General features: G+C 40.5%; 1 protein-coding gene across 2 annotated transcripts in view; it reads right to left on the bottom strand.

The window, feature by feature from the left end:
* Positions 1-495: 495 nt before the first annotated feature.
* The window catches only part of egln3 (egl-9 family hypoxia-inducible factor 3), a 49,947-nt gene continuing 22,838 nt past the window's right edge, over positions 496-27,604 (bottom strand). For both annotated transcript variants that reach the window (XM_072267445.1, XM_072267454.1), the window contains exons 2-5: positions 10,239-10,358; positions 3,402-3,538; positions 1,626-1,699; positions 496-1,530 (exon numbers count right to left, since the gene is read on the bottom strand). In XM_072267445.1, the coding sequence (XP_072123546.1) occupies positions 1,499-1,530; positions 1,626-1,699; positions 3,402-3,538; positions 10,239-10,358 (363 nt within the window). In that variant the 3' untranslated portion in view covers positions 496-1,498. The remainder of the gene's footprint in view (positions 1,531-1,625; positions 1,700-3,401; positions 3,539-10,238; positions 10,359-27,604) is intronic.

A 27,604-nucleotide genomic window follows, 5' to 3' on the forward strand; every position in this document is an offset into this window, starting at 1 on the left:
CTGCAGCGGTTCAAGAAGCCAGTTCACCACCACCTTCTCAAAGGCAACTAGGAATGGGCAATAAATGCTGGCTTAGCTGGCGATATCCACATCCCATAAATGAATAAATTTTAATTTTTTTTTAAATCAATGTATTTATATTTAATACTTTTGTTATTGTGTTCTTTATCTTATTGTGTTTTTTTTATGCTGCATTGGATCTGGAGTAACAATTATTTTGTTCTCCTTTAGCTGTGTACTGGAAATGATGTAAAAACAATCTTAAATGCATAACTTTAATCCTACTTACACAATATCTCAGTTGGCTAAGAATGCTAAAAATATAGAACAGAAATAAGACTTTCTTCCCCAGGATGCTGATTGACAACCTGAGAAAGCAATAAATACTTACAGTAAATTTGGAATTACATAAAGGTTAATGACTTAATCATTTAATGATAATAATGCAATGAGAGCAGAAGATGGAGTGAGACAAACAAAATACACACAGCCATATTTGTGTAAAATATATCTTTGTCTTGACTGCAGGGACCACTTTATTATCTGAAGACAACAAACAGAGTGGAGATAAAACTCCTACAATTTTCTCAAATTTAACTTCCAATACAACTTGTTTACTGCCTCTGCTAGATTGCCAAATTGTTGACCAGCAAACAAGGTAGCATCCAGCGATAACTCAATAATTTTGAAGCTTATATTCAATGTACTTCAGAAATTCCCATGGAACCATGATTCACTGTTGAAGGCAGCAGCAAAAAAAAATTCACATCATATTGTAGTCATCTTCAGACAAAATTATAAGATCAATTTACTTAACTACAATGTTTCTCAGCAAATGAATTCTTTATGATTTAAGCATATAAAGAATAAGATTTACTAGCATTAATCACAATGAAGTGCAATGAAGGTTATTTTTTTGTAACTTTAGAAATTTAGTGATATTCAGCTTCCATATAAATAGAGAAAATTCAAACAATTCTGAAGGTAAAAGTTTAACTTACATAGTGGAGAATGTGGAACAAATCAGTAGATAATGGTCAAATCTTCAAATGGTCAAACAGAAAAAATGCCATAAATAATAATTCAACTGCTTTTAAATAGAGGGGAGCAAAACATTTTAATGGATTAGTCAATACCATTTCAATCTTGGATAAGGTGCACTGCTGGGACCTAATGATGAGAATATTTAAGCACATTATGTCATTCTTGCAAGGAACATTGGAACAGATCTTATAAGTTTAAGAAAGCTGATATAGAATTCTATTCTGTGCAATTCTGGTTTGCAGATTAATTCTGCTAAAACATTTTTGCTGAAAAGGAGGCTAAACAGCAGCCTGTACCATCTCTAACATGTGAAAGTTGACAAAAGATCATACAAAAGCAAAGCATCAAATGGTATTATTGTGAAGTGAAGTGTCTTTGGAGTTGCTGAAAACACCATGTGCATTAACAACATTCAGATACTTGGATCACTGGTCAAGTTTCAACATGGTTACTGTCACGATGAAAAGGTTGTACCTGGTTCAGAAGCTGAAATACAAAAATTGTAAGTTAATAATGTAGGAAGGATTATAGAAAAGTACAAATTTTCAATTTTAATAAAGATAATTAGATTTATATTATACCTGTTCGATTCTGGTACCTTGTTCTTGCTTTAGCCCTCTCCTCTGCATCAAAGTACCACACAGTTATGGCATATCTAGAATACAGTGAATTTAGTTTAAAAATCTGTCTTAATTTCTCTAACTACCTTTATAAAAATCATTTGTGCTCCTCGCATAGATTAAAACAAACTATTTTTAATATTGGTGATTTGTCTCCATACCAGATGATGAATCAAAGGGCCTTTAAATAGAAACAAATCACCTGCTGGGTTTTCTATTCCTTCCTCAGCATTTAATTTATTAAAGGATCAGTCACCAAAAGTGCCAATTGCATCGCCTATGATCTGGGCCAACGATTACATGTCAGGTGGCACCTAATTAATTAGCATGCTTATTTCGGCTTTTTTCTTAAAGATGTGCTGGGTACCTCCCGGCTACTGCTGCATTCTCCGCGAATCGGTGTCTGTCCGCGGCCTGGCTGTTGGGGTGGTGGGACACTGGGGTGTCATCTCATTGTCGTCTGTTTCCATTACAGCAGGCAGCTCATCTTCTCCTATGACTGCCCGCCTCGATGTCGAAGGTCGAGGTTCGTCGTCTGCTGTGGCTGATGTGGAAGGCATGCTTGACTGCTGAGCCTCGTGCATTTTTCAATCATACAGTTCTTTGTAAGCACTCAAACCATCCTGCAAATATCCCCTAAACCTACGTACCTTTTCAAAATTAAAGTCGTACTTTATCATTGCAGCAAAAATCTCACGCAGTTGCTTCACGTTCAGTTCGCTACTGCATTCGGTTTCGATTGTTATCCTTTCCTCTTCCAATTGCATCAGCTCTTCATCTATCAGTTCTTGGTCATGGGATGCCAAAACCACTTCAACATCATCTTCGTCAGCTTCCACAAGCCAAACTCACTTTGTCCTTGCTTCGTTCACCACGATCGAAACGCTTAATTATGTCTAGTTTTACGCTAAGTGTAACACCCTTACGAGCTCTTTTAGGCTTTTCCGATACCATAGAACTCATCTTGCAAACAGCTGCTCACAGGCACGTGTTAAAGCAGTGCCGGCGAGAATGCAGTTCCGAACCTGGGGGAGAGTAGCTGCTCGGGGCGCGCGCTGCCTTTTATCGCGCGCTGATTTTTTTTCGTAACAGTAAAAACACCTTTCGAAAGCGAAAACAGGGTATTAATATAGGTCTTTCGTAACAGTGAGTTTCGTAAAGCGAACGTTCGACAAGCGGGGGACACCTGTATTGTCACAGGACCAGAAATCTGGTCGAAGTGACCATGTCACGTTTTATCGGATGCCCACACAGCAGATTAGCATTTCTGAATCTGTGAGTAATGTGACTTTCATTCTTATACTTTTTTTTTCTGTGATCCTTTAATCTGGGAAATATCAGATATCATTAAAAGTTCTACTATACAAGAATATTTATGTATCAAAATTCTTCCAAAGCACAAATGAAAAAAAAAGATCTTAGCTTAAGCAAGATTTTGCAATACGTAGAAATTAGCTTTCACAGAACTGTAAAGTGTACAATTGTTATATACAGATCAGAAATGTCATAGTCACTTAATCGAGAAACTGAATAAGATGGTCATGAAAGCTAGATTACCAATTATTAATCAGTCATAACTATAATACTGCTGTATTACAGCTCTACTTCAAGCCTGCAAAATACGTTTAAGTTCTCTGAGAGCTAACAGTTTGAACAAATTACTAAGGATTTTTAGATACAAGAAAACTTTGTACGGCTGGTTACAGTTACCTTTGAGGGACCAAAACAGGGACATACCTGACAGAATATGTTGGTTGTACTTCATGTGGATTTCTTCGATCAGACCAGAACAACAACAATCTATCAAAAATCGGTTCAACGTCAACTACATAGGACTTCCCTTCTGGAGCTATTCGAAGAATACCACCGTCAACCTAAAACGTGCAACAGACTTGCTAAGAATTATGCAATCTAGGAGAAAAATTACATCCAATTTTAGTGTGAACTTTTATCACGATTACTGTTCCAACATAAACTTGATTCACTCTAGAACATTTAGTTGCAGGTAAACAAATTAAACTTATAATAGATGCTGTTGAGCAGAAAACATTCAATACTGTATATATTAAAATTAAAAATATACTCAAAGCATAAAATGACAGTGAATAACTTCTTCCAGGAAACTACCCAGCCATAGTAATTGCTGTCAGATATCCAGTACAGATAGACTGAGATAGTGGAAACATTGCCAGTTTGCAAGTTTTCTCATTTTTCAATATATTGTGATTTTTTTTTCCTGGAGATCAAAATAGGAACAGGAAGATGTTTGGGTCAGGCATAATATGTGCACTGTGCCTGACCACCACAAACTGGAAAGTTCAAACAACTTACAGATTCAGAAGTCATTAACATTTTCTTTGAGAGCTACAGGCACTAAACATGTAATCTGATGGTCTGATAAGGCCACTACATGTAATCAATTGACAAAGTTTTCAGCAGAAAGAGGAGAAAATAAACTGCAGGTGCTGTTGGGAAGCATGAACGAAGAGCTGGTTTAAAAAAAGTTATTTGGGAGCAAAAAGGACCCATACTCATTTATTGAGATACAGCCAGCCCTTTGAGCCCTGAGGAGCCCACGCGGTCACAGGGAGAACATACAAACTCCTCACAAGCAGCGGCAGGAATTGAACCCATGTTGCCTGTAACTGTAAAGAGGTAAAAGAGGTAATCAGGAATAGTATCACAGCTGCATAAAGGAAGAACATCATGGAGGGATTGTCTACAGAGTTAGTATGGGTGGAAGTCAGAAACAGAAAAGGAGCAATCACTCTATTGAGAGTATTCTATAGTTTCCACCCTCACCAATACCAAGAGACAATAAGGAGCAGGTTTTGGAAAGGTGCAAAAATAACAGGATTGTTGTCATATATAACTTCAACTTCCTTAATATTGAATATCACCTTCTTAGTACAAGAAGTTTAGATGGGACGGAATGTGTTAGATGTATCAAGGAAGATTTCGTGAAAAGATATGTAGACAGGCCAACTAGATGAGAGGCCATACTGGTACAAGGCAATGAACCTGGTCAAGTGACAAATCTCTTGGTCAGTGAGCAGGTGCGAAGGTGAGATAGTGACCACAACTCCTTGACCTCTACAACAGCCTTGGAGAGGGAAAGGATCTGACATAACAGAAAGAATTTAATTTAGTGAGGGTAAATTATGATTGTATTTGGCAGAAACTATGAACAGTTGTACTCAGTAAAATGCAAGTCGAAATGTGGAGGTTTTTTTTAAGAGAGCAACAGTAACTCAAATAGCCATGTGTTACAACAGGGTTGCATCTCCGAATGTATGATGTGCTGAACCATGAAGTGGGTGTGCTACAGCAGCAAAAGACCATGAAAATATACTAAGTAGCCACCTCCTGCACCTAATAAAGTTGCCAATGAGTATATAAATCAGTGAATCTATAACACTTTAGTAACACAAGCAATTCTGCAGATCCTAGAGATCCAGAACAAGACATAAAATGCTGGAGGACAGCTTCTGTGAAGGGGAATAAACAGTCAATAGCTTGGGTTGAGACACTTCATCTTGGTGTGCAAACTACAATCAGAAGGCATGGGACGCAAAGAAAATTTGGCTGGGCAGAAGGCAGAGGGTGATATTAGATGTAACGTATTCTGCCTAGAGGTCGATGACTAGTGGTGTTCTGCAGGGATTTGTTCTGAGACCCCAGTATAAGATGATAAGAGGCACTGATATGAACAGATAGCCAATGCTTTTATCCCAGGGCAGCAATGGCTAATATAAGAGAGCATAATTTTAAGGGGATTGGAGGAAAATATAGAGGGGATGTCAGAGATAGCTTTTTAAAAAAAAAAAAAATACAGGAGTGTTGGGGGCATGAAACAATTACCAGTTCTGGTGGTAGAGGCAGATACATTGGAGACATTTAAGAGAAAATGGAGGGCTACATGGGAGGGAAGGATTGCACTGATCTTGCAGTAGGTTTAAAGATCAACACAATATCGTGGGCCAAAGGGACTGCTGTGATCTTTTTTCCATGTTCAAATAAGAGACGGATGGCCAGCACAACAACAGTATTCCATTTTGGATATTGTTGGGGTGGGGGGATGACGTAACAGAAGAAAGTCATAGCTGTCAGGTCCAACTGATCAGAAGCGAAGTGGGGAGCAAAGCCAAGCTGTGGTGATAGAGGATTTGTTAGTTAGAGAAGCAAAAAGGAAGTTCTGTGGACGAGAATAAGATTCCCGGATCATTATTTGCCTCTCTTAGGTGAGAGGGTGAACAGAAAGAGGTCACGGCCCATGAAGGTACCAATGACATAGGCAGACATCCCACCTCTCCCAGAAGTTCTGGGAGTCTCCCGCATATTAATAGTGGCTCCCTGGTGCCTGCAAATTATATACAATCTCCCGGAAACCAATTTTTTTGAGAGCGAGAGAGAGCGAGTGCAAGAGTGACCATGAGAGAGAGTGAGCGAGCGAGACAGCAAGAGCGAGAGTGAGCGAGAGAGCGACCATGAGAGAGAGAGGAGCGCGCCATTGCAGAGTGTTCCAAAAAAAGAAAATATAAAACATACATCACCCCAGACTACCCTAAAGTGTATCCCTGCCTAATAGGGGTCAAAATAATGACAGTGTTGCTCGCTGCACTGTTTGCAACAGTGACTTTTCTATTGCCCATGGTGGGTTAAGACTGTAAAAGACATGTGAGGTGAGTTTAACAGGTGTCATTTGTTCATTAGCATAGCTAAGGTTATTTCAACTAGCTGGCTAGCTGCAAAGGAGCTACCCTATTGCAGATATTCCACCTCTCCCGGAAGTTCCAGGAGTCTCCCGCAAATTGACGGTGCTACCTCCCTGAAATGAGTTTTTGCAGGGTGGGATGTCTGCATAGGTAGGAAGAGTGACATGGCTCTGCAAAGTGAGTTCAGGGAGTTAGGTGCCAGGTAAAGGGCAGGACCTCCAGGGTTGTGAGCTCAGGATTGTTCATGGTAATAATGCCAGAAATAGGAAGATTATACAGTTTAATACGTGGCTAAGGAATTGGTGTAGGGGAGTGTGTGTCAAATTTTTGGATCATTCGGCTCTCTTCCAGGGAAGGTGGGATCTGTACAGAAGAGACAGTATGCACCTGAACGAGAGGAAAACCAATATCCTAGCAGGAAGGTTTTTTAGTGCTACATGGGGATGTTCAAACTAGAGTTGCCTGAAAACTGAAAAGGTTGTGAAGACAGATGCTGTTAAGACCTCAAATAAAGGAATCAAAAAGATTGAATATGATTCTATTGACGTCCTGAGCTGCGTATATTTCAATACAAGAAATAAATGTAGAAAAGACAGATAAGCTCAGGGCTTGGATCAACACATGAAATTATGATATTGTAGATATTAGCAACACTTCATTGCAGGAGCAGCAGGGCTGTCAACTCAATATTCCGTTGTTTATATAGAGAGAGAGGAATTAAAGGAGGAGGGTGGTGTTACTAGCAAGGGAAAACGTCATAGGTGTACTCAGTCAGGACAGACTGGAGAATTCGTCTAGTGAGGCATTATGCGTGGAATTGAGGAATAAGAAAAGAATGACCACGTTAATGGGGTTGTATTACTGACCACCCAACAGTCCACGGGATTTAGTGGAACAAATTTGTAGAGATCGCAAGCTGTTGCAAGAAGCACAAGGTTATTAAAGAAGAGAAAAATCTGCAGATGCTGGAAATCCAAGCAACACACACAAAATGCTGGAAGAACTCAGCAGGCCAGGCAGCATCTATGGAAAAAAGTACCTTCCGCAGGTCCTGTACGTCGACTGTACTTTTCCCCCCATAGGTGCTTGCCTGGCTTGCTGTGTTCCTCCAGCATTTTGTGTAGGTTGCTATAGTAGGTGATTTTACTTTTCCACATATTGACTGTGACTCCCAAACTATAAAAGGACAAAATGTGATAGAGTTTGTCAAATGTGTTTAGGAAAGTTTCCTTAATCAGCAAGTAGAAGCCCCAGTGAGAGAGTGTGAGATACTTGATCTACTATTAGGGAATTAGGCATGGCAGGTGACACAAGTAGGGGAACACTTTGCATCTAGTGATTATAATACTATTAGTTTCAAAATAAATATGGAAAAAGATAGTCCTGATCCATCGGTTGGGATTCTAAATTGGAAGAGGCTAATTTTGATGGTATCAGAAAGGATCTGGCAAGTGTGGGCTGGGACAGGCCCTTCAGAAGTGAAATTTTGAGAGTACAAAGCTTTTAAGTGCTTGTCAGAATAAAAGGTAAAGAAAACAAATGTAGGGAACCCTGGCTTTCAAGAGATATTGAGGCCCTGGTTAAGAAAAAAAAGGGGGGTGCATAGCAGGTGTAGATAGGTAGGAACAAATAAGGTGCTTATGGAGTACAAGAAATGCAAGAGAACACTTAATAAAGGAATCAGGAGGGCTAAAAGATAGCATAATGTTTCCCTAGCAGACAAGGTAATGGAAAATCCCAAGGGATTCTACCAATAACTTAAAGAGCAAAAGGATTGCAAGGGACAAAACTGGTCTCCTGGAACATCAGAATGGTAATCTATGTGCAGAGCCAAAAGAGATGAGGGAGATCTTAAATTAATTTTTTCGCATCTGTGTTTATTCAGAAGATGAACATGGAGTCTATGGAAATGAGGCAAAGTAGCATCAACTTCATAAATCTATACAGATTACAGAGGAGGCGTTTGCTCTTTGAGGCAAATTAGGGTGGATAAATCCCCAGGGCCTGACAAGATGTTCCCACGGACCCTGCGGCAGGCCAAGTCCAGAAATTACAGAGGCCCTACCTAGCATATATTTAAATCATCCTTAGTGGCAGAGGATTGGAGGGCAGCTAATGTTGTTTTGCTCTTTAAAAAATGTTCTAAAAATAAAAAGGAAACTATAGGCCAGTGAGCCTGACATCAGTGGTGGGAAGGTTAATGGAAGGTACTATAAGGGACCAGATATATGAGTACATGGATAGACATGGACTTACTAGGGATAGTCAGAATGGCTTCATGCATGGTAGGCTGTGTCTAACCAGTCTCAGAGTTTTTCCAAGGAAGTTACCAGTCAGATTGATGAAGGCAAGGTAGAGGATGTTGTCTGCATGAACTTTAGCAAGGCATTTGACAATGCTCCGCATGGGAGGTCGGTGAAAAACATTCAGTCATTCAGCATTAAAGATGAGGTAGTAAATCAGATTAGACATTGGCTTTGTGGGAGAAGCCAGAGAGTGATAGTAAATGGTTGCCTCTCTGACTGGAGGCCTGTGACTACTGGAGTGCTGCAGGAATCAGTATTGGGTCTGTTGTGGTTGGTCTTCTAAATCAATGATCTGAATGATAATGTGGTTAAACGGATCACCTGCCCACAGGAAGGATGCAAATTAGATTGAAAGAGTACAGAGAAAATTTTCAAGGATGTTGCTGGGGCTGGGAAACCTGAGTTATAAGGAAAGATTGAACAGGTTAGGACTTTATTCCTTAGTATGTAGAAGATTAAGTGGAGATTTGATCGGGTAATACAAAATTAAGAGGGTATAGATATGCAAGCAGCCTTTTTCCACTGAGATTGGGTGGGATTATAACTAGAGATTATGGGTTAAGTGTGAAAGGTGAAAAGTTTAAAGAGGAACATGAGGGGAAACCTCTTCACTCAGAGGGTCGTGAGAGTGTGGAACGAGCTATCAGCACAAGTGGTGCATGCAAGCTTGATTTCAATGTTTAAGAGAAGTTTAGATAGGTACATGGATGGTAAGGGTATGAAGGGCTATGGTTCCAGTGCAGTTTAAATGGTTTGGCATAGACGAGGTGGGCTAGAGGGCCTGTTCCTGAGTTGTACTTTTCTATGACTATATACGACTTAGCTGGCTGGTGCCGTAGTGGCATCAGCGCCGGACTTCGGAGTGAAGGCTCCCGAGTTCGAATCCAGCTGGCTTCCTTGCACACTTTCCATCCGTGCTGGGTTGAGCGTCGAGCTAGCAACTCGGCCTCGTAAAAATAAGAAAGCCTGCTAAAAAAAAAAGCTGTCATGACGGCATCCTGATTACTCCACTTGGAGTTAAGGGCTTTCTTCTTCTCCTTCATATATGACTTGAAAGTCTCCCGCAATGAACTATTTCATTTAACAAAACTCATCTCTGAACTGAACCCATGGGATATAAACGAAAGCTGTTAGATTATAGTAATGTGCCATTCTTCCTTCCATTGACCAGGAATCAGTAGATGAGTATTGCTTTCCTTCATTTCCATCTACATGGTTTTCCATCTATATCGTGATGTGGTACAACAGTAAATGCAAGAGGCTTGCATTTCTGTATATTTCTGTGCAGCACCAACATGGAAATCAGAACTTCAGCTGATAATATTGGAGCAAATTAATAGGATTTAACTCAAATCCCATTAACCTATAGCTATGTGTTGATGATCCAAAATGTAATCCCCTCAAGTTGTATTCTGCATGCAAATTAAAAATATATATGAAGTTTCTCCATTTTTCAAAATTGAGTGGAATAGAATTATCTTTTGTATAGAGGGGGTGCAGGGAAGGGAAAGCCATCTCAAACAAGTAAAAACAATCCACAAGTATGGATTTACCTTTGCATCCCAGTTTTTATTCAGGTAATAAATACATGTCACACAACGTCCATCACCTGTCGGGTTATCAACATGTCGAACGTATCCTGTTCCATTCCCTGGGTAGCAGGCCACCATTGCCTGAAAAGAAAGGAAAATATTAATTGCAACCATTTTCATTAACCAAATCATTGATTAGGTTTAGGTTAATAGATAACAATGTCCAGTGATAGTGCATTCAGTAGGCATAGTTATCGTGTGGCTGAATCCATGCAGAGGCCTGGAATAATAATCTGGAATCACTACTTCAAGTACCACTAGAATTGCTAGAGGAAGAAATTCAATCAATTAAATCTATAACAAAAAGTTGGCACCATAAACTACTAGATTATCATAAACAGCCACTGGATTTACTTCCTCATGGCAACCTCGAAGGGTCTTGGCCTGAAACGTCGACTGCACCTCTTCCTAGAGATGCTGCCTGGCCTGCTGCGTTCACCAGCAACTTTTATGTGTGTCACTGGATTTACTGACGCTTTTTGGAGATACTTACAATCATTTTCAGAAACAAAGGTGTGCATTTGACTCTTTACTGTTCTCTCAAATGATCTAGCAAGCCATTCAATTCAGAACAGGGAATTAATCTTAGACTTGCCAGGACCTACACGTCATGTGAATAGAAAAAGGGTGAGATCTGTTCTGATGGACTCAATTTTTAAGTATTTTATTCATAAGACCATATGCTTTCTTTAATAGGATGAGGACAGGTAGATTTGAATTGCTTCTAGTTCTAGCTCTAAGTGTCCACCTTTGCTGCCACAATGTCCATACGAGGATCAAAAAAAGTGGTAGATCTGTTCCTGTACCTGTCCTTGCATCCTCTACCTCAAGCTGCTCCACTTTTCCAAATGCCACAGGGTTGTAAACTATCAATTCAACTAACTACTATTCCCCACCCCCCACTGTCCAACCACAATGGTGCTGATAGATCTGCTCTCTTAAGAACTGCTAGAGGAATTTATTTTTTCCATTCAGCGATGCTTCTTTGGTTGGGACCTATGGCCTTGGTGCAAATTAGAATTGAAGTTTCAGCATTGATATCAAATGTGGATTGCACAATAACTAAAATCGATGTGTTATGCCCAGTTGTCTGTGCTTATATGTTCATATCTGCAGAGGAACAGCCAATTTCTAAGCTGCTTTGATGGAGTGCATGGTAGGAAATGCCAATTGAGTTTACACTTCATTTAAGTACTGTAACACAAACAGCAAGTGTGACATGGTTGAATTTCTAGGACTAAATTATCTTGACCGTTTTGGTGTGCTTGCTTTCTGGAGATGCTGTTTGGAACAATACAAATAGTTTCTCTTTAAGGAAGAAATGTGCAGTCTTGTGTTCCTAGCAGAAGCCACTCAGGATAAAACAGCCAGGTCAAAGTAATGGGAATAGAGTACAGAAATGTATGCCAAAATATAGCTCATTTTAAAATAAAATTTAGATGTTTACTATAATTGCAAATGAAATGTCATTATTACATTACTCTAAGGTTTGAAGCAAAAAAAAGATAATGCTCGTCTCCAACATAGATGTCAACATGGCAAGTCAAGCCTCACTTAAGTAACCCCATCTCAGAGTGGTCATTGGATGAATTGGCAGAGTTAAAAATTTCCTTCATCGCATAGTAGAAATTGATTTACAAAAAGTGAATATTGTTTCAAAGATAATTTGAAATGCAATTCTCATTTCCTGCAACTGCTAAGATCCACTTGCCAATGTATACTGAAAAACAAGATCATTCAATTGGAATGTGATTTTTTTTTTAAAAAATGTATATAAGCAAGTGGCAAGTCACTGAACATCTGCTTTAGACCTGAATATTTAGGCAGATCATTCCTAACTCTAGCAATCCCTGAAGGTATAGTCTATTCACTAGCTTTAAAACCATTGTTTTGATGCAAGAATACAAACATATTTAATGCCTTCACCAGGAAATCTGTGGATGCTGGAATTTCAAGCAACACACGTAAAAGTTGCTGGTGAACGCAGCAGGCCAGGAAGCACCTCCAGGAAGAGGTACAGTCGACGTTTCGGGCCAAGACCCTTCGTCAGGACAAACTGAAAGAAGAGCTAGTAAGAGATTTGAAAGTGGGAGGGGGAGGGGGAGATCCAAAATGATAGGAGAAGACAGGAGGGGGAGGGATGGAGCCAAGAGCTGAACAGTTGATTGGCAAAAGGGATATGAGAGGATCATGGGACAGGAGGCTCAGGGAGAAGGGGTGGGGGGGACCCAGAGGGTGGGCAAGGGGTATCGTCAGAGGGACAGTGGGAGAAAAAGGAGAGAGAGAGAGAAAGAATGTGTGTATATAAATAAATAACGGATGGGGTATGAGCGGGAGGTGGGGCATTAGCACAAGTTTGTGAAGTCAATGTTCATGCCATCAACTCTGCTCTCAAATGCATCTCTCCCATTTCACGCACATCTGCTCTCACCCCATCCTCCCGTCAACCCACTAGGAATAGGGTCCCCCGGTCCTCACCTACCACCCCACCAGCCTCCGGGTCCAACGTATAATTCTCCGTAGCTTCCGCCACCTCCAATGGGATCCCACCACTAAGCACATTTTTCCCTCCCCCACCCCCCAGCTTACCGCAGGGATCGCTCCCTACGCGACTCCCTTGTCCATTCGTTCCCCCCCCATCCCTCCCCACCGATCTTCCCAGCACTTATCCTTGTAAGTGGAACAAGTGCTACATATGCCCTTACACTTCCTCCCTCACTAACATTCAGGGCCCCAGACAGTCCTTCCAGGTGAGGCGACACTTCACCTGTGAGTCGGCTGGGGTGATATACTGCGTCCGGTGCTCCCAATGCGGCCTTCTATATATTGGCGAGACCCAGTGCAGACTGGGAGACTGTTTCGCTGAACACCCACGCTCTGTCTGCCAGAGAAAGCAGGATCTCCCAGTGGCCACACATTTTAATTCCACGTCCCATTCTGACATGTCTATCCACGGCCTCCTCTACTGTCAAGATGAAGCCACACTCAGGTTGGAGGAAAAACACCTTATATTCTGTCTGGGTAGCCTCCAACCTGATGGCATGAACATTGACTTCTCTAACTTCCATTAATGCCCCTCCTCCCCCTTGTACCCCATCTGTTATTTATTTATTTATTTATTGTGTGTGTGTGTGTGTGTGTGTGTGTGTGTGTGTGTGTGTGTGTGTGTGTGTGTGTGTGTGTGTGTGTGTGTGTGTGTGTGTGTGTGTGTGTGTGTATATATATATATATATATATTTTCTTTTTTCTCTCTCTCTTTTTCTCCCTCTGTCCCTCTCACTATGCTCCTTGCCCATCCTCTGGTTTCCCCCCTCCCCCTTTCTTTCTCCCCGGACCTCCTGTCCCATGATCCTCTCATATCCCTTTTGCCAATCAACTGTCCTGCTCTTGGCTCCATCCCTCCCCATCCTGTCTTTTCCTATCATTTTGGATCTCCCCCTCCCACTTTCAAATCTCTTACTAGCTCTTCTTTCAGTTCGTCCTGACAAAGGGTCTCGGCCGGAAACGTCGACTGTACTTCTTCCTAGAGATGCCGCCTAGCCTGCTGCGTTCACCAGCAACTTTCATGTGTGTTGCTGGATATTTAATACCTTGGATGCTTTGACTTAACAGATTTTAGAAGGGTATAACATTGTGCACAGCTAAGTTTATTTTAAACACAAAATACTCTGCAGATGCTGGGTTCAAAGCAACACTCACAACACACTGGAGGACCTCAGCAAGTCAGGCAGCACCCGTGGAAACAATGAGTCGACATTTCAGGCCAGAGCCCTTCGTCAGGACTGTAGAGGGAAGGGGCAGAGGCCCTATAAAGAAGGTGGGGGGAGGGTGAGAAGGAGAAGGCTGGTAGGTACCAGGTAAAAAACCAGTAAGGGGAAAGATAAAGGGGTGGGGAGGGGAAGCAGGGAGGTGATAGGCAGGAAAGGTGAAGAATAGGGGAAAACACAATGGGTAGTAGAAGGAGGCGGAATATGATGAGGCCAAACTCAGGTTGGACTCCTCCACTGCCATGATGAGGCCAAACTCAGGTTGGAGAAGCAACACCTCATATACTGTCTAGGTAGTCTCCAGCCCCTTGGTATGAACATAGAATTCTCCAACTTCCGGTCATTTCCTCCCCATCCCTTCCTCTATCCCTCTGTCATGCTGCCCCCTCCCCCAGCTGCCTATCACCTCCCTTATGGTTCCGCCTCCTTCTACTACCCATTGTGTTTTCCCCTACTCCTTCTTCACCTTTCCTGCCTATCACCTCCCTGCTTCCCCTCCCCCACCCCTTTATCTTTCCCCTTACTGGTTTTTCACCTGGAACCTACCAGCCTTCTCCTTCCCACACTCCCCCCACCTTCTTTATAGGGCCTCTGCCCCTTCCCTCTTCAGTCCTGACGAAGGGTTCCGGCCCGAAACATCGACTCATCGTTTCCACGGATGCTGCCCGACCTGCTGAGTTCCTCCAGCGTGTTGTAAGCGCGTTTATTTTAAACTGCTCATAAGTACAATATGTATCCTTCTTTGAGTTTTAGGTATAATTGTATCCAACTTATTCTTGCGCATCCTCTAGTTCAAGATTGGGATTGGAAATGCAAACACGAGGAAACCTGCAGATGCTGGAATTTCAAGCAACACACATAAAAGTTGCTGGTGAACACAGCAGGCCAGGCAGCATCTCTAGGAAGAGGTACAGTCGACGTTTTGGGCTGAGACCCTTCATCAGGTCTCGGCCCGAAACGTCCACTGTACCTCTTCCTAGAGATGCTGCCCGGCCTGCTGCGTTCACCAGCAACTTTTATGTGTGTTGCTTGGGATTGGAAATTTCTACCTAGCCTTCTTTACATAGTTTGTAGCCCAAAGATTTAAAATAATTTGTAGACTAAACACACTAAACACTGTGTCAATAGTTGATCTCAAGCAATGTTGAAGTAGTATTGGAAATTGCAACCACAATTAAGAGGATTCGTTTTATACCAAAGGTAAACTGAAAACAGTCAACTTTAAGTTTATATTACTGCTTTTGCAGACTAAGCAGAGGCAAATTCCATCTCACAGATCACAAACCCTGGTAGAGGTAGGACAAGGCATAACTTGATTTATATACAGCACACCTTAAAAGATTGTAGTTTATTTTCACTGTCAACATGGTGATGCTTGGCTGTCCAACAATTGTTGTTAATCAGGAGTACTTATACATTTAAGAAACCATTTTAGTCAGAAAGCAACTGGCAAAAATATTACAGAAATTTTTGATAGTATTTGATACCTCAAACCAAGATAATAAAAGTCACATAAAATTGTTTTTAAATGCTAATTATTCTACAAGATAGTTTGCTTGCTTTTCGGAGTGAGTTGTAAGGTTATCTCAAGTTATCATAAAACATTTTGTACTTCCTGTAATTAAGTTCTGCACAAGAAATGATCATTTTATAAATACGTGTTCCAATCAAATCTCTCATAAAGAATTGCTTCTGTTTATTGTCAAGTAAGCAAAATAAAATGAGGTTAACTTAAGCTCCTCACAGATCTGCAAATATTTCATGCCTTAAGTGTATATTGAAGGATGTGCTAGCAGTTGCAAGCTATTGATTTCATTCCAATAATTTATATTACAGCTTGGTGTTGCAAAGACAGACAGCACAGTTCAGGGACCAAAACATTACCTTTTTATTCAATTTTACTGATCTTGCTTTGAGGTGGCTAGCATTCAGATACAAGAAGAACCACTAAGCCACAAGAGAAGCACTCAGAACTAACTACCTGCTTGATATGATCTGACAAGATTGCTATTTACTTTGTAATCAAATGGCTTCAACAAACAGCTACTAAGACTTTTAGCCATTATTCCATTTCAATATGATCCTTCCAGATCAATATCTATACGTAACAAAAAATTTATGACAAAATTATTTTAACCTGTTTCAGTATGCCAGAATCAGCTAACGTAGCTTTCATATAAAAGATGAGATCTTGTCACAATATAATATAGTGGACTCTGGTTAATTGGGATACAACAAGACCAATGCATTCTGCCCCAATCACGTGGTTAAATAGCCAAAGTTTGATGTAGATAGTTAAAGAGGTAGAAAAAATACCAACTACCATTTAACTGAGTAACAAATTGTGTATTTAAATGAAATACAGAACTAGAACATTATCAATACTACTACAGTACTATTAAACTGTGTATAAGCCCCTAATAGGTATCGATGGAAGAATTCATCCAATGTATACTGCCATGTTCTTTTGATTGATCGTAAATGAACAAAATCAGCGCAGACACCTAATGTAGATAATGGACTGCCTACGTACAATGTTTTCAAAAATTGTATCCTCCAAATCTTCATTTTCATTTTAACATTCAAGATGACTGTTGATACCTTCAAATTCTTCATAGTTCCTAAAGTGTTGAAGTAATGAAATCATTTCATTTTCACTTGTACCATTTTCTGCTTGAAACTTCAGTGGGCAAAACAATTCTGAATTGTCTTGCTGCTCATTTCTCGTCAACTATCAGCGACAAAAATCACTGCTTTTTGAACACAAACACGCAACTTACACTATTTAAAAACTGTTCTGTCCAAGTGTGGTGTATTATCTAACAGCCACACAAGTGGATGCACTGACACGAATCAGAAACTGTTCAGCAACAGTTTTCTGTTCTAATTAAGCAGCATAGTGTCCCAAGTAAATGAAGGTAATCCCGGCTATTTTCTCAATTTTTGTTTTGTTCTTTAGGAGTTTTCTCAAATAAGCAGCACCCTGATTAACCCACGGCCCCATTAAGTGGAATCCACTGTGTTTGTAATCCCTAATATAGATGCACTATTAACAATGCAGAGAAACATTAGGCTCTGATTCCAAACCAAAGAGGTGCAACAGTAGCTATATTACTTGCTTCATAATCTAATGGCCTAATAAAAAGGGGGTGGGGATGGGGGGGGGGCATCAAATCTATAGCATGGATGCTGAAGATGGTACCGCAAAAAAATTGTTGGCAAACAACTTGCAGACTTGCAGTGCTGCCCTTTGATTCTTTAAAACACACACCGATAATAAAAAGATGCATAATAATTATCTTTACTGCCATATGAAACAGCAAATGATATTTTACAACCCAAGAGCAGTAAGATGTTTTCACAGGAATCGTCTCAAACCAGCTTGGCGCCACCTATACAGTTACAAGACATGTGATATTGGATGACATCTTTTGAAATCTTTGCAGATCTGGTGTACACATCAGTATTTGGATAGTAATTGGTTACGAGAACAATACCAATTAGAAATGTTATTTTTCAATTGTCCTTTAAAGCATTAATATCAATAAGTTTTGAATAGGTTTTCTAAAATGCTCCATTTAAATTCATTTCCTTTATACTTTTATTACTAGTAAAACAAAAAATAGACATACTATAAATAAGCAACAGGATTCATCCTTCTTCCTTAACAAAACAGTCCATAATTATTTTTACTAATTCATTAACCAATGATAATCTCTGCTGATTAAATGATAAAAACTTCAGGGGATTGTAAACTCTGCCAGCTCCATCCTAGGCACAACCCTCCGCACCATAGAGGACATCTTCAAAAGGCAAAGTCTCAAGAAGGTGACATCCATTGTTAAGAACCACCATCCAGGATATGCTCTCTTCTTGTTACTATCACTGGGGAGCAGGTGGAGGAGCCTAAAGACGCACACACAATGTTTTAGAAACAGTGTTCTCCCTCCTGCCTTTGGAATTCTGAACAGACCATGAACACTACCTTACTTTTTGTTCTCTTTTTGCACTACTTTTTTCTCTTTCTTATTATAGCAATATTTTTATATATTGCACTGTACTATTGCCACAATATAAATTTCATAACATGTCAGTGATAATTAACCTGATTCTGATTCAAAATTACCATGGCACACTGGAGATTTTTTTTTTAAAAAGAAGATTATCGCCAATTTGAACACACTCTGAAAAAGATTCACCAGCCCTGGGGTACTGCTTTAATTTGGCAACCAAATCCTACCATGAATATGGTTTAGCAAATAATCTTGCAATTAAAAAAGCCACTATCAGTAAAAGTGTAATAATTTGGCAGTCACAATAATTTGGTTATTAAGAAATCTGTCTTACTTGCTATCCTCCTTTTCCATTCAGACCCAATATTTATGTACTGTATCCACTCACATACTACGATTGGGCAATATAATTGGCTTGCCAGTCATCCACATATCCCATCAATGAAGAAAAGGAGATTGTATTATATCGCACTAACTTCCTACCTGAGATTCCAAGGTTGTCAAGCTGAGGAGTGGCAATGGGGACAAGCTCCCACTACCTAAAAGTGCTCCTCACGGCATGTGCCTCAAATAGCCTCTGACAACCAAGTCCAACTCCTGGCCTTCTCATGTGGCTTAGCCTCTAAGCCTGGTGGAACTGTTTCTACTGACAGGAGAAGAGGTGAAGGTGGGTCCTGGCACCTTATAACCAGTGTTTCGGGTAGATGCAGCTCGTCAACCTGGGAAGGCAGTCCATCTAAGAGAGGGAAAACTCTGATTTCAAACCTCCGCTGCCTTGCGGCCATACCAACTCATGGGAAAGACTACGGGAGTAAACCCTGAGGACGCATCCGGAGCTGGAGTCCCTAAGGCAGTCCAACCTTGTCTTCAACCTCATTCTGGCAATTTCTGTGACGACACTAGTGCCAAGCTGTATCAGCCCTTGCCCTTCCCTTAGACAACATCAGTGTCGTGGAGTGGGGAGACTTGCTGCATGGGCAACTGCCGGTCTTCCATACAACCTTGGCCAGGCCTGCGCCCTGGAAACCTTCCAGGTGCAGATTCATGGTCTCGCAAGATTAACGGATGCCACCACCATCTACCCGAGAATCCAACATCACCAAATTAAATAGACATAACACAGAGCATCAGTTTGCCACTAAAACAAAAGCCCCTTGAGAGTGAACAAGTTACCTGGTGCAAATAATTTGATGGACCAAGGAGTCCATACAGAAATTATCTTGCAAGTGGCATTAATATTACAAGGAACTGTCTTAATTAAACTTCAACTACAAGTTGAATTACTTAAAAATAAATTATCCTGGAACTAAGTGAACACGGACAAGGCAGATTAAGAAAACAGGAAACAAAAAAAAAATGTTGCACAATGCACATTAGGTGAATTACTAAGAACCAGATAAAATACAATCCTGGATTGAGAATGCGTTACTTCCACTATGACTTCATCAGTAAAGGTAATGAGGAAAAACAAGATTAATAAATTTGAGGGAGGAAGTGAAAAGGAAAACAAGATTGGCAAGAATAAAATGGCAGTTAACATACAAGGGAGCAAAAATTCCTTACATAGCAAAGAGGCGAGCTAAGATAAATTGGGGATGAAAAGGCTAAAATTCTTAATGAAAAAAAGGATGCTGACTAAATAGTAACTAAAGCAGAGATGGTAGAGGCTACGGATGGGTGAACTTCACTGGCAGCATGTCCTAGAAAGGCTGGTCACACTTAAGAGTGCACAAGTTACCTGGTGCAGATGATTTGCATCCCTTCTCACTGAGGAAAATGAGGATAGAGATCTTACAGTCTTCCTTGGACTGGGAAAAGATGCCAAGAGATCAGAAAGTCACAAATATGAAATCTTGGTTCAACAAGAGGAATACAAGGCAATTCCTCATTACTACAAAGTGGCCAGTTTAAAAAAAAGTGGTCTACAAACCTCTGAAGGCTATGATTCTGTACATTGGCACCTCCATACCAGACAGTGATGCAACCTGTAAGAATGTTCTCTAAGGTTCATCTGTAAAAACTTGCTGGAGTATTTAGTGACATAACAAATCTCCTTAAAGTATATAAAACTACACAAATCCTTAACACCAAATAACAACTTCTCACTGCAAACTCCATGCTGTCAGAGAAGTCAAAATTTTCTGGAAAAGAAAATAGAGAGCATGAGCTCAAGAATGAGACCTAATCAGCATTGGAATGGTACTGGTGAGGGGTGATGCCCAGTCAGCCTGAGAATAAAACATGAATTACTTGGGTACAAACCTAAAACAAAGTACAACTAGATGGCTGAAAGTATCTAGAAGGATTAATTTTGTGCCCTTGTATGCTGTTGGAATACAATTATCTGACTGTAATTTGCAACATGTTATCTACAACGTAATCATGAACAGTAATGTTTGGGAATAGGATAGCTGTTTCCTGCAAACTTTGGCTCCCAGCCAAATGCTTGATGGTTTAATGACAGTGCTACGTGCAGAACGTGTACACATTGATAGTCAAACTCCAGTGAAATAAGTTATTGTACAAGGAAACACCTCAATCACATCAGAACATGATAGCACAGTGTTGCAAATAAAAGTGTTTATTTTGGGACTAGCTAAGAGTAATTTTAAAACCTTAGCAGTGAAATCAGGGAAGCCATTCACCCTAAACCCTACCTCTCCTTTCCCAAACCAATCCTCATACTGTAATATGTACATAGTTTTAAATTTATTTTTGAGGCCTAACATTCTATGTTTTGAAACAGAAAGGAAAATTGAGCTTTAGCATTATCTGATGACTAACTAAATGAAGAAACAGGTACAGTGGGCCTGTAACATCCTAAATAATGCCTCACTGGAGTGTAATGTCATGTAAATGACTGATCCAGTTCTCTCCTTACACCAGTGTGCTGAAAATTAATAATTTGACAAATAAAATGCCCAATCTTGCTTCCAATGATGAGCTGCTCACATGCAACATTATCGTTCATGTTTACTATTTGCTTATCTTTTGTGGAGCTACCACTATCAATGCACTATCTGAGTTTCAGTAAATAGGCAGGTTAGTACAAGCCTAATCTATACAACAGCTGAATAAACCGAAAGACAGTCAAACTACTGACATTCCTAAACTTATAAAAATATTAAAAAAGAACAATGAACAGATTAAAAACACTAATTAACAAACTCAATTTAAAATATAAATTAACCAGTACTATTCTGCAGCTGTTCCCCTCCATTAAAATGGGTGAACTTCATTAGGTTTAAATGGGTACACGTTCAGCTTGCCAATTCCATTGCATTAGTGCAAGGGAACACCAGTCCGATGGATCACAAGGCACAAGATCCCCAAGAACGACGAAAAAATGTACTCAATGTTGTTCTCATCCTGATGACCATCTTCGTGTGTGGCTGTATCAGTGTGTGGACTCAAGATAAATTGGCACCAAGAGTGGCTACATACTGAGGTTCCACCTGTCGCTAATGTTGTGGAACACTGGACTTGCCCCTCCACCATGCAATGTCCAAGTCAGCTGGTTGTTGTTCTGTATTGTTAGATTAGGTAAACTTTATTTAAAAACAAAAGAATGCAAACAAACATACCACTGTGGCCACATTTGAAGGTGATACAAGCTTTCATTATTTGAAAAGCTGCCCAACTCAATTCTGCCTTTCCACGTGTAGTAATAACCATATAACAATTACAGCACGGAAACAGGCCATCTCGGCACTTCTAGTCCATGCCGCACTCTTTACTCTCACCTAGTCCCACCGACCTGCACTCAGCCCATAATCTTCCATTCCCTTCCTGCTCTTTACTCTTTATATAACTGAAAAATCTTTTAGTATTCTGTTTTATACTACTGGCCAGTCTCATATTTCATCTTTTCCCTTCCTATAGCTTTTTTCCCTGGGATTTTAAAAGCTTCCCAATCATCCAACTTTCCACTCACTTTTACTGCTATATACTGTGGCATGCAAAAGTCACGGTCCTTCCCCACAGTGCATTCAGTAGCATTCTCTAATGGGCATCTTACTGTGTTGGAAGGCCAAGTTATGGTGAGACCAAAGGACGTTCTTCACCAAAATGACTACCTTCTAGCAGCACTTGATGTCTGTCTCAATATGTGCACCTGGGAACAGCCTGTTGTTCAGAAAGACTTCTGTTATACAACTGCTGGGTATGAACTGGATTATGGCCTGTGTATTGTGACGACAGACCAAATTATCAGAAGATTGATGCCGATAAGAGGACAACGGGGGAACATTCAGAAATGTTAATGAGAGACGAGAGGGATTAACGAAAAGGAGACACAGTTCCGAGTATTGTCAGAGACCGGTGGCTTTGAACCCTGAACTGTTTGAAGTTTGATGGACAGGCAATACTCCAGCAGGGGGATAAAAAGGGACAGGTTTGCTAAGGCAACAGACACACGACACCACGAGGTAACGAGACCCTGGAAGCGGTGTGCCCCCACAAGTTGGTAGGAGTTTTGGAGGTCTGGTCGCGGGACCAGCCATAGACGCACAGGGTGGAAAGATACGGTCGAGCGGGAACCCGATGTGTGTGTCCGCCCTTGCCTGGGTGCCGGGTTCACAGCAGAAGAACAATCGTATCTGGAACGGAGGGGTCACAGTCGGTGACCTCAGGAGACATTACAAAGGGCTCGTCCGAAAGCTAACTGCGAGGAATATCGAGGGTCTGTTCGGAATCCGTTTTGAATATTCATTCGCTTTCGCTCTCTCTCTTCTCCCCGCCCCAACGGCACAACAGCAATTACTGCAAACTGAACTGAACTTTGCGTCACTTGAAACTGATCATTTACCCCTAGACTGCGATAGAGCTTGATTGATCCTATTATCATAGTTCCGTGTACATGTGCGTTTATTCATTGCTAACCTGTTGCATTTATATCCTTGCTATTAGAGTACTGTGTTGCTTATTTCTTTATTAAAACTTTCTTAGTTCCAGTAATCCAGACTCCAACTAAGTGGTCCATTTCTGCTGGTTTGGCAACCCAGTTACGGGGTACGTAACAGTATGCATCTCAGTTTCCCCTTAGCAAATCCAAAGAGGTGTGACCGTCTCTTCTCTACTGCATCCGTTCTAAGGGTAATGTAGATTGGGAGACAAACAAACATGAAAAATGTTTTACCCCAGCCATTTGCTGTTCCTTATATTACCTTTCACCACAAACTGCACTGATGGACAAAAGAGAAAAAAAGGTTCTTTGCCCTCTAAAAAGGGATTATATTTGATATCACTAAAATTTAAAAAACAATCCACCAATGACTTGCTACTATCTGTAGAAAAAATGTATAGTCTCCTCTCAAGAACGACTATATGAAGAAAAATTAGTTAAAATGTCAATATGATAAGAGATATGAAAGGTTGTAAACCATGGCTTTTCATTGTGAGACTAACAGGTTTACATGGGGTATATGATTATGAAACACAAAATAACCAATTATTTCACATATTGTCTCTATATAAGCTCGTCGATAGTTAAAACAGTCATATAGCTTTGAGTGAACAGATAATATAGAACAAGATTTTGTAAAATGCTGACAATTGTGAGATTTCGTAAGCTCAGCCAGAATCCACCAGGAACATCACAACTCAGCTGCAACCAGAATATACAGGTCCTTTAAATATTTGCTTAACTGACAAGGATAATTCATCTTCTCACCGTCTAAATGCTAAATATGACCATGGAATGGTGTGGTGGGTGTGGAGGGGTAGATTCCCACTTTAGATCCATATGTTCCAATTCAAGCCCTCAAGTACCATTACAGAACGGCAATCCTGGTCTCAAGGAGACGTTACTGGTGCAAAAGAGTGAAAGAAAGATTCTCTTTGGATCTATCCAAACTTAATACCATTCAGAATAAGGCGTGTTGCTTTTCCTTTGAGAGAGATTGGATAGGCTGAACACCCAAAACTTGAGGGCACACGTTTAATAAAATAGACAAGAGGTTTAAATAGAATCTGACAAAGAGCTTTTTCCACCCAGCTGTTTAGAACATGTTGCTTATGTGGTGGTGGAGGCAGGTATTTTCACTACATTTAAGTAGCATTTGGTCAAACTCTTGATTAACCAATGTTAGATCACAAACTAAGACAGGAAGAATACAGACAAGTATTTAATGGCTGCTGTGCTTACAAAGGGCTGAAAGACCTACTTTTGCACTGTACAGCACTATGAATAAATTCCAGAGCCTCATGACAAGAGGGCCATGGCTACTCTGAAGTGTCTTTAAGACATAAAAGCAGAATTAGGCCGTATGCCCATAGAGTCTGCTCCGCTATTTCATCATGGCTGATCCAATTTTCCTCTCAGCCCTAATCTCCCGCCTTCTCCCCATATTTCTTCATGCCTGACCAACTAAGAATCTATCAAACACTGCCTTAAATAAACATAAAGACTTTGTCTCCACAGCTGCCTGTGGCAGAAAATTAAAGGGATTTACCACTCTCTGGCTAAAGAAATTCCTCCTCATCTCTTTTCCAAACGACGCCCCTCTATTCTGGAGATTCTGGTCTTAAATTCTTCCATCACAGGAAACATCCTCTCCACATCGACTCTATGAAGGCCTTTCACCATTCAATAATTTTCAATGAGGTCACTCCTCATTCTTCTGAATTCTAGTGAATACAGGCCCAGAGCCATCAAACACTCTTCATATGACAAGCCATTCAACCCTGGAATCATTTTCATGACCCTCCTTTGAACCCTCTCCAGTTTCTAAGATAAGGAGCCCAGAAACTGCTCACAATACTCCAAGTGAGGTATCACTAGTGCTTTATAGAGTCTCAAGATTATATCCTTGCTTTTATATTCTAGACCTCTTGAAATGAATATTAATGTCACATTTGCTTCCTAACCACAGACTCGACCTGCAAATTAACTCTTAGAGAATCCTGCACAAGGATTCCCTTTCCGCCTCCGTTTTTTGTATTTTCTCTCCATTTAGAAAATACTCAACCCTTTTGTTTCTTCTACCAAAGTGCATGACCGTACACAATATAACAATCTTATAAACATGCCCTCCAAATCACAAATAGCCCCATGCATCTCCCACATAATTGTAGTAAAAGTACTAACCTATCACGTATTCCAAGGACAGTGTGATTTTAATCATGTTTAAATTATTAAACAAGATTGAAGTTTAAGAGAAAATAGACATGTTAAGTGGATTTAACACCATCCTTGATATACATTCTGCTGGCAACTTAACGCTCCATTGTCTAAACTGGCGAAAATATCTTACTGCATAATATTCACATCCATTTTAGATAATCCAGCTAGAGAAATGTTTCTTTAAGAAGACAGGAACAGGTGGGAGGTATTTATTGAAATGAAGTGTGAAGGATACCAATAAGGGCAAATCAGGAACAATGATGACATGAAAACACAATCTCCATTATTTTATACACTGCAGGAATCTTATTGATCTCATCATTTAGTTTCTTATTGAGATAATATGAGAGAACCATACCTTCTTTAGATGTACTTACTGCCACTCACAATGACTTCTTCTAAACTGATTGCTTACATGATTCTATCTGCTAGGTGCACGCACCAGTCAATCCTTACTCCATTATAACCCGAATGCTGGCATCTCCTTTTAAAAATGTATAAGCGGTTGTACATGGATTCCTAAAGTTCATCTTTATTATTCTCAAGGAAAAACCGGCCTATATAGTATATCCCACTTAGAATGATTAAGGATATCAGAACTAGAAAGTTAGAGACCATGTACAAATTGATGATTTGTTAGCACATTTGCTGTATAGTTTTAATTCACTTTCTGTTCAGTGTTGTATGAAGGTCTCAAACCACTCCGACAAGTTCTATTGCTCTTCTTCTCTATTAGAATTTGTGTAATAAGAGGAAAACAAAGATCTTGCAGTGTTTAATGATACCAACAACTTGCATCATATACCTTTGTTCCTCAAAGCTTCCCAAACAGCAACACAGACATAAACCAAAATAGATTTAGATAGCAAGTATGTGTGTAGTATCCCATAACAAAAGACCCTTAGTGTGGGGGAAACATCTGATAATGGCACAAGCAGGAAGATAGCGCTCACTAGAAGTCCATAACGAATTATCAATTTGTATGTAGTACATTTAAAAGAGCATAAGAAGGGTTCTGAAGACCAGTTAAAGGCACTACAGTCTAATGAACTACTAATAGAGTTATGATAATAAAAGCACCAATGTCTTCTTGAATAGATAGAATATGGGACAGTATAGCACAGGAATAGGCCCTTGTTCCATGATGCTGTACCAAGCACGATGACAAATTAATCTCTTCAGCCTGCAAGTGACACACATCTCTCCATTTCGCATAAAAGCCCCTTGAACAATGTTATAATTACTTGGAAGTATTGGATACCCAATTAGAAAGGACATCCTGGTTTGGATGCATCAGGCATCTGCAGACAACTGTTATACATGTTTTCTCATCTAGTACTGGGAACATGCAGTCAACTTTAAAAAAAGTGGTCACATATACTCACGGCTAGCCAGAGATGTTGTGGCACCTGTACTGGACTTTGAGGTGAGTGGCCCTGGGCTCGAATCCAGCCAGCTCTTTGCAAGCTTTTCGTCCATGCTGGGTTGAGTGTCAAGGTAGCAACTCAGCCTCAAAAGATAGACAAAAATGCAGATGGAGTTTAACCCAGATAAGTGTGAGGTGTACCTCGGTAGGGCAAATGGAAGGAGACAGTACACTGTTAAGGGTAAGATCCTTAACAGTTTTGTTGAGCAGAGAGATCTTGGGAGCTAAGTTCATAGCTCATTGTAAGTGGCTATATGGGACGATAACGCAGCTAAGAAGGCTTATGGAGTCATTGAGTTCAAAGTTCAAGAGGTTATATTGCAACTTAATAAAATTCTGGTTAGGCTGCCTCCAGGTGTATTGTGTACAATTCTAGTTCCTCCCACCCCCATAGTAAGGATATTGAAGCTTTAGAGAGGGTGCAGAACAGATTTAGCAGGATGCTGCCAGGTTGAGAGGGCATATGCTATCACGAGAGACTGGATAAACTTAGGTTGTTTTCCCTGGAGCACCAGATGCGGAGGGGAGATCCGATATAGGTTTACAAGGTTATGAGAGGCATAGGTAGAGCAGACGCCAGCTGGTGACGTAGTGGCATCAGCACTGGACTTCGGGGCGGAAGGTTCCGAGTTCGAATCCAGCCATGCTTTCCAACCATGCTGGGTTGAGCGTTGAGCTAGCAATTCAACCTCGTAAAAAAGAAATTGCCTGCTACAGAAACATCAACAGCGAACAGTTGATGGCCTATCTTCCTTCTTCTAGGTAGAGCGGACAGGGTTCCCAGGGTTGAAATGTCTATTACCAGGTGGTACACATTGAAGGTGAGAGGTTTAGGTTCATGGGGGACGTGAAGGGTAATTTTTTTTTTAAACTCACAGAGTTGAGGAATGCACTGCCTGGTATGGTGGTAGAGACAAATACATCAGAGGCTTTCAAGAGATGTTTGGTATATGGATATAAGGAAGATGGCGGAACATGGACATGATGTAGGTAGGAGG

The sequence above is a fragment of the Mobula birostris genome, chromosome 1 (assembly GCF_030028105.1).
Source record: "Mobula birostris isolate sMobBir1 chromosome 1, sMobBir1.hap1, whole genome shotgun sequence".
NCBI classification, from domain to species: domain Eukaryota; kingdom Metazoa; phylum Chordata; class Chondrichthyes; order Myliobatiformes; family Myliobatidae; genus Mobula; species Mobula birostris.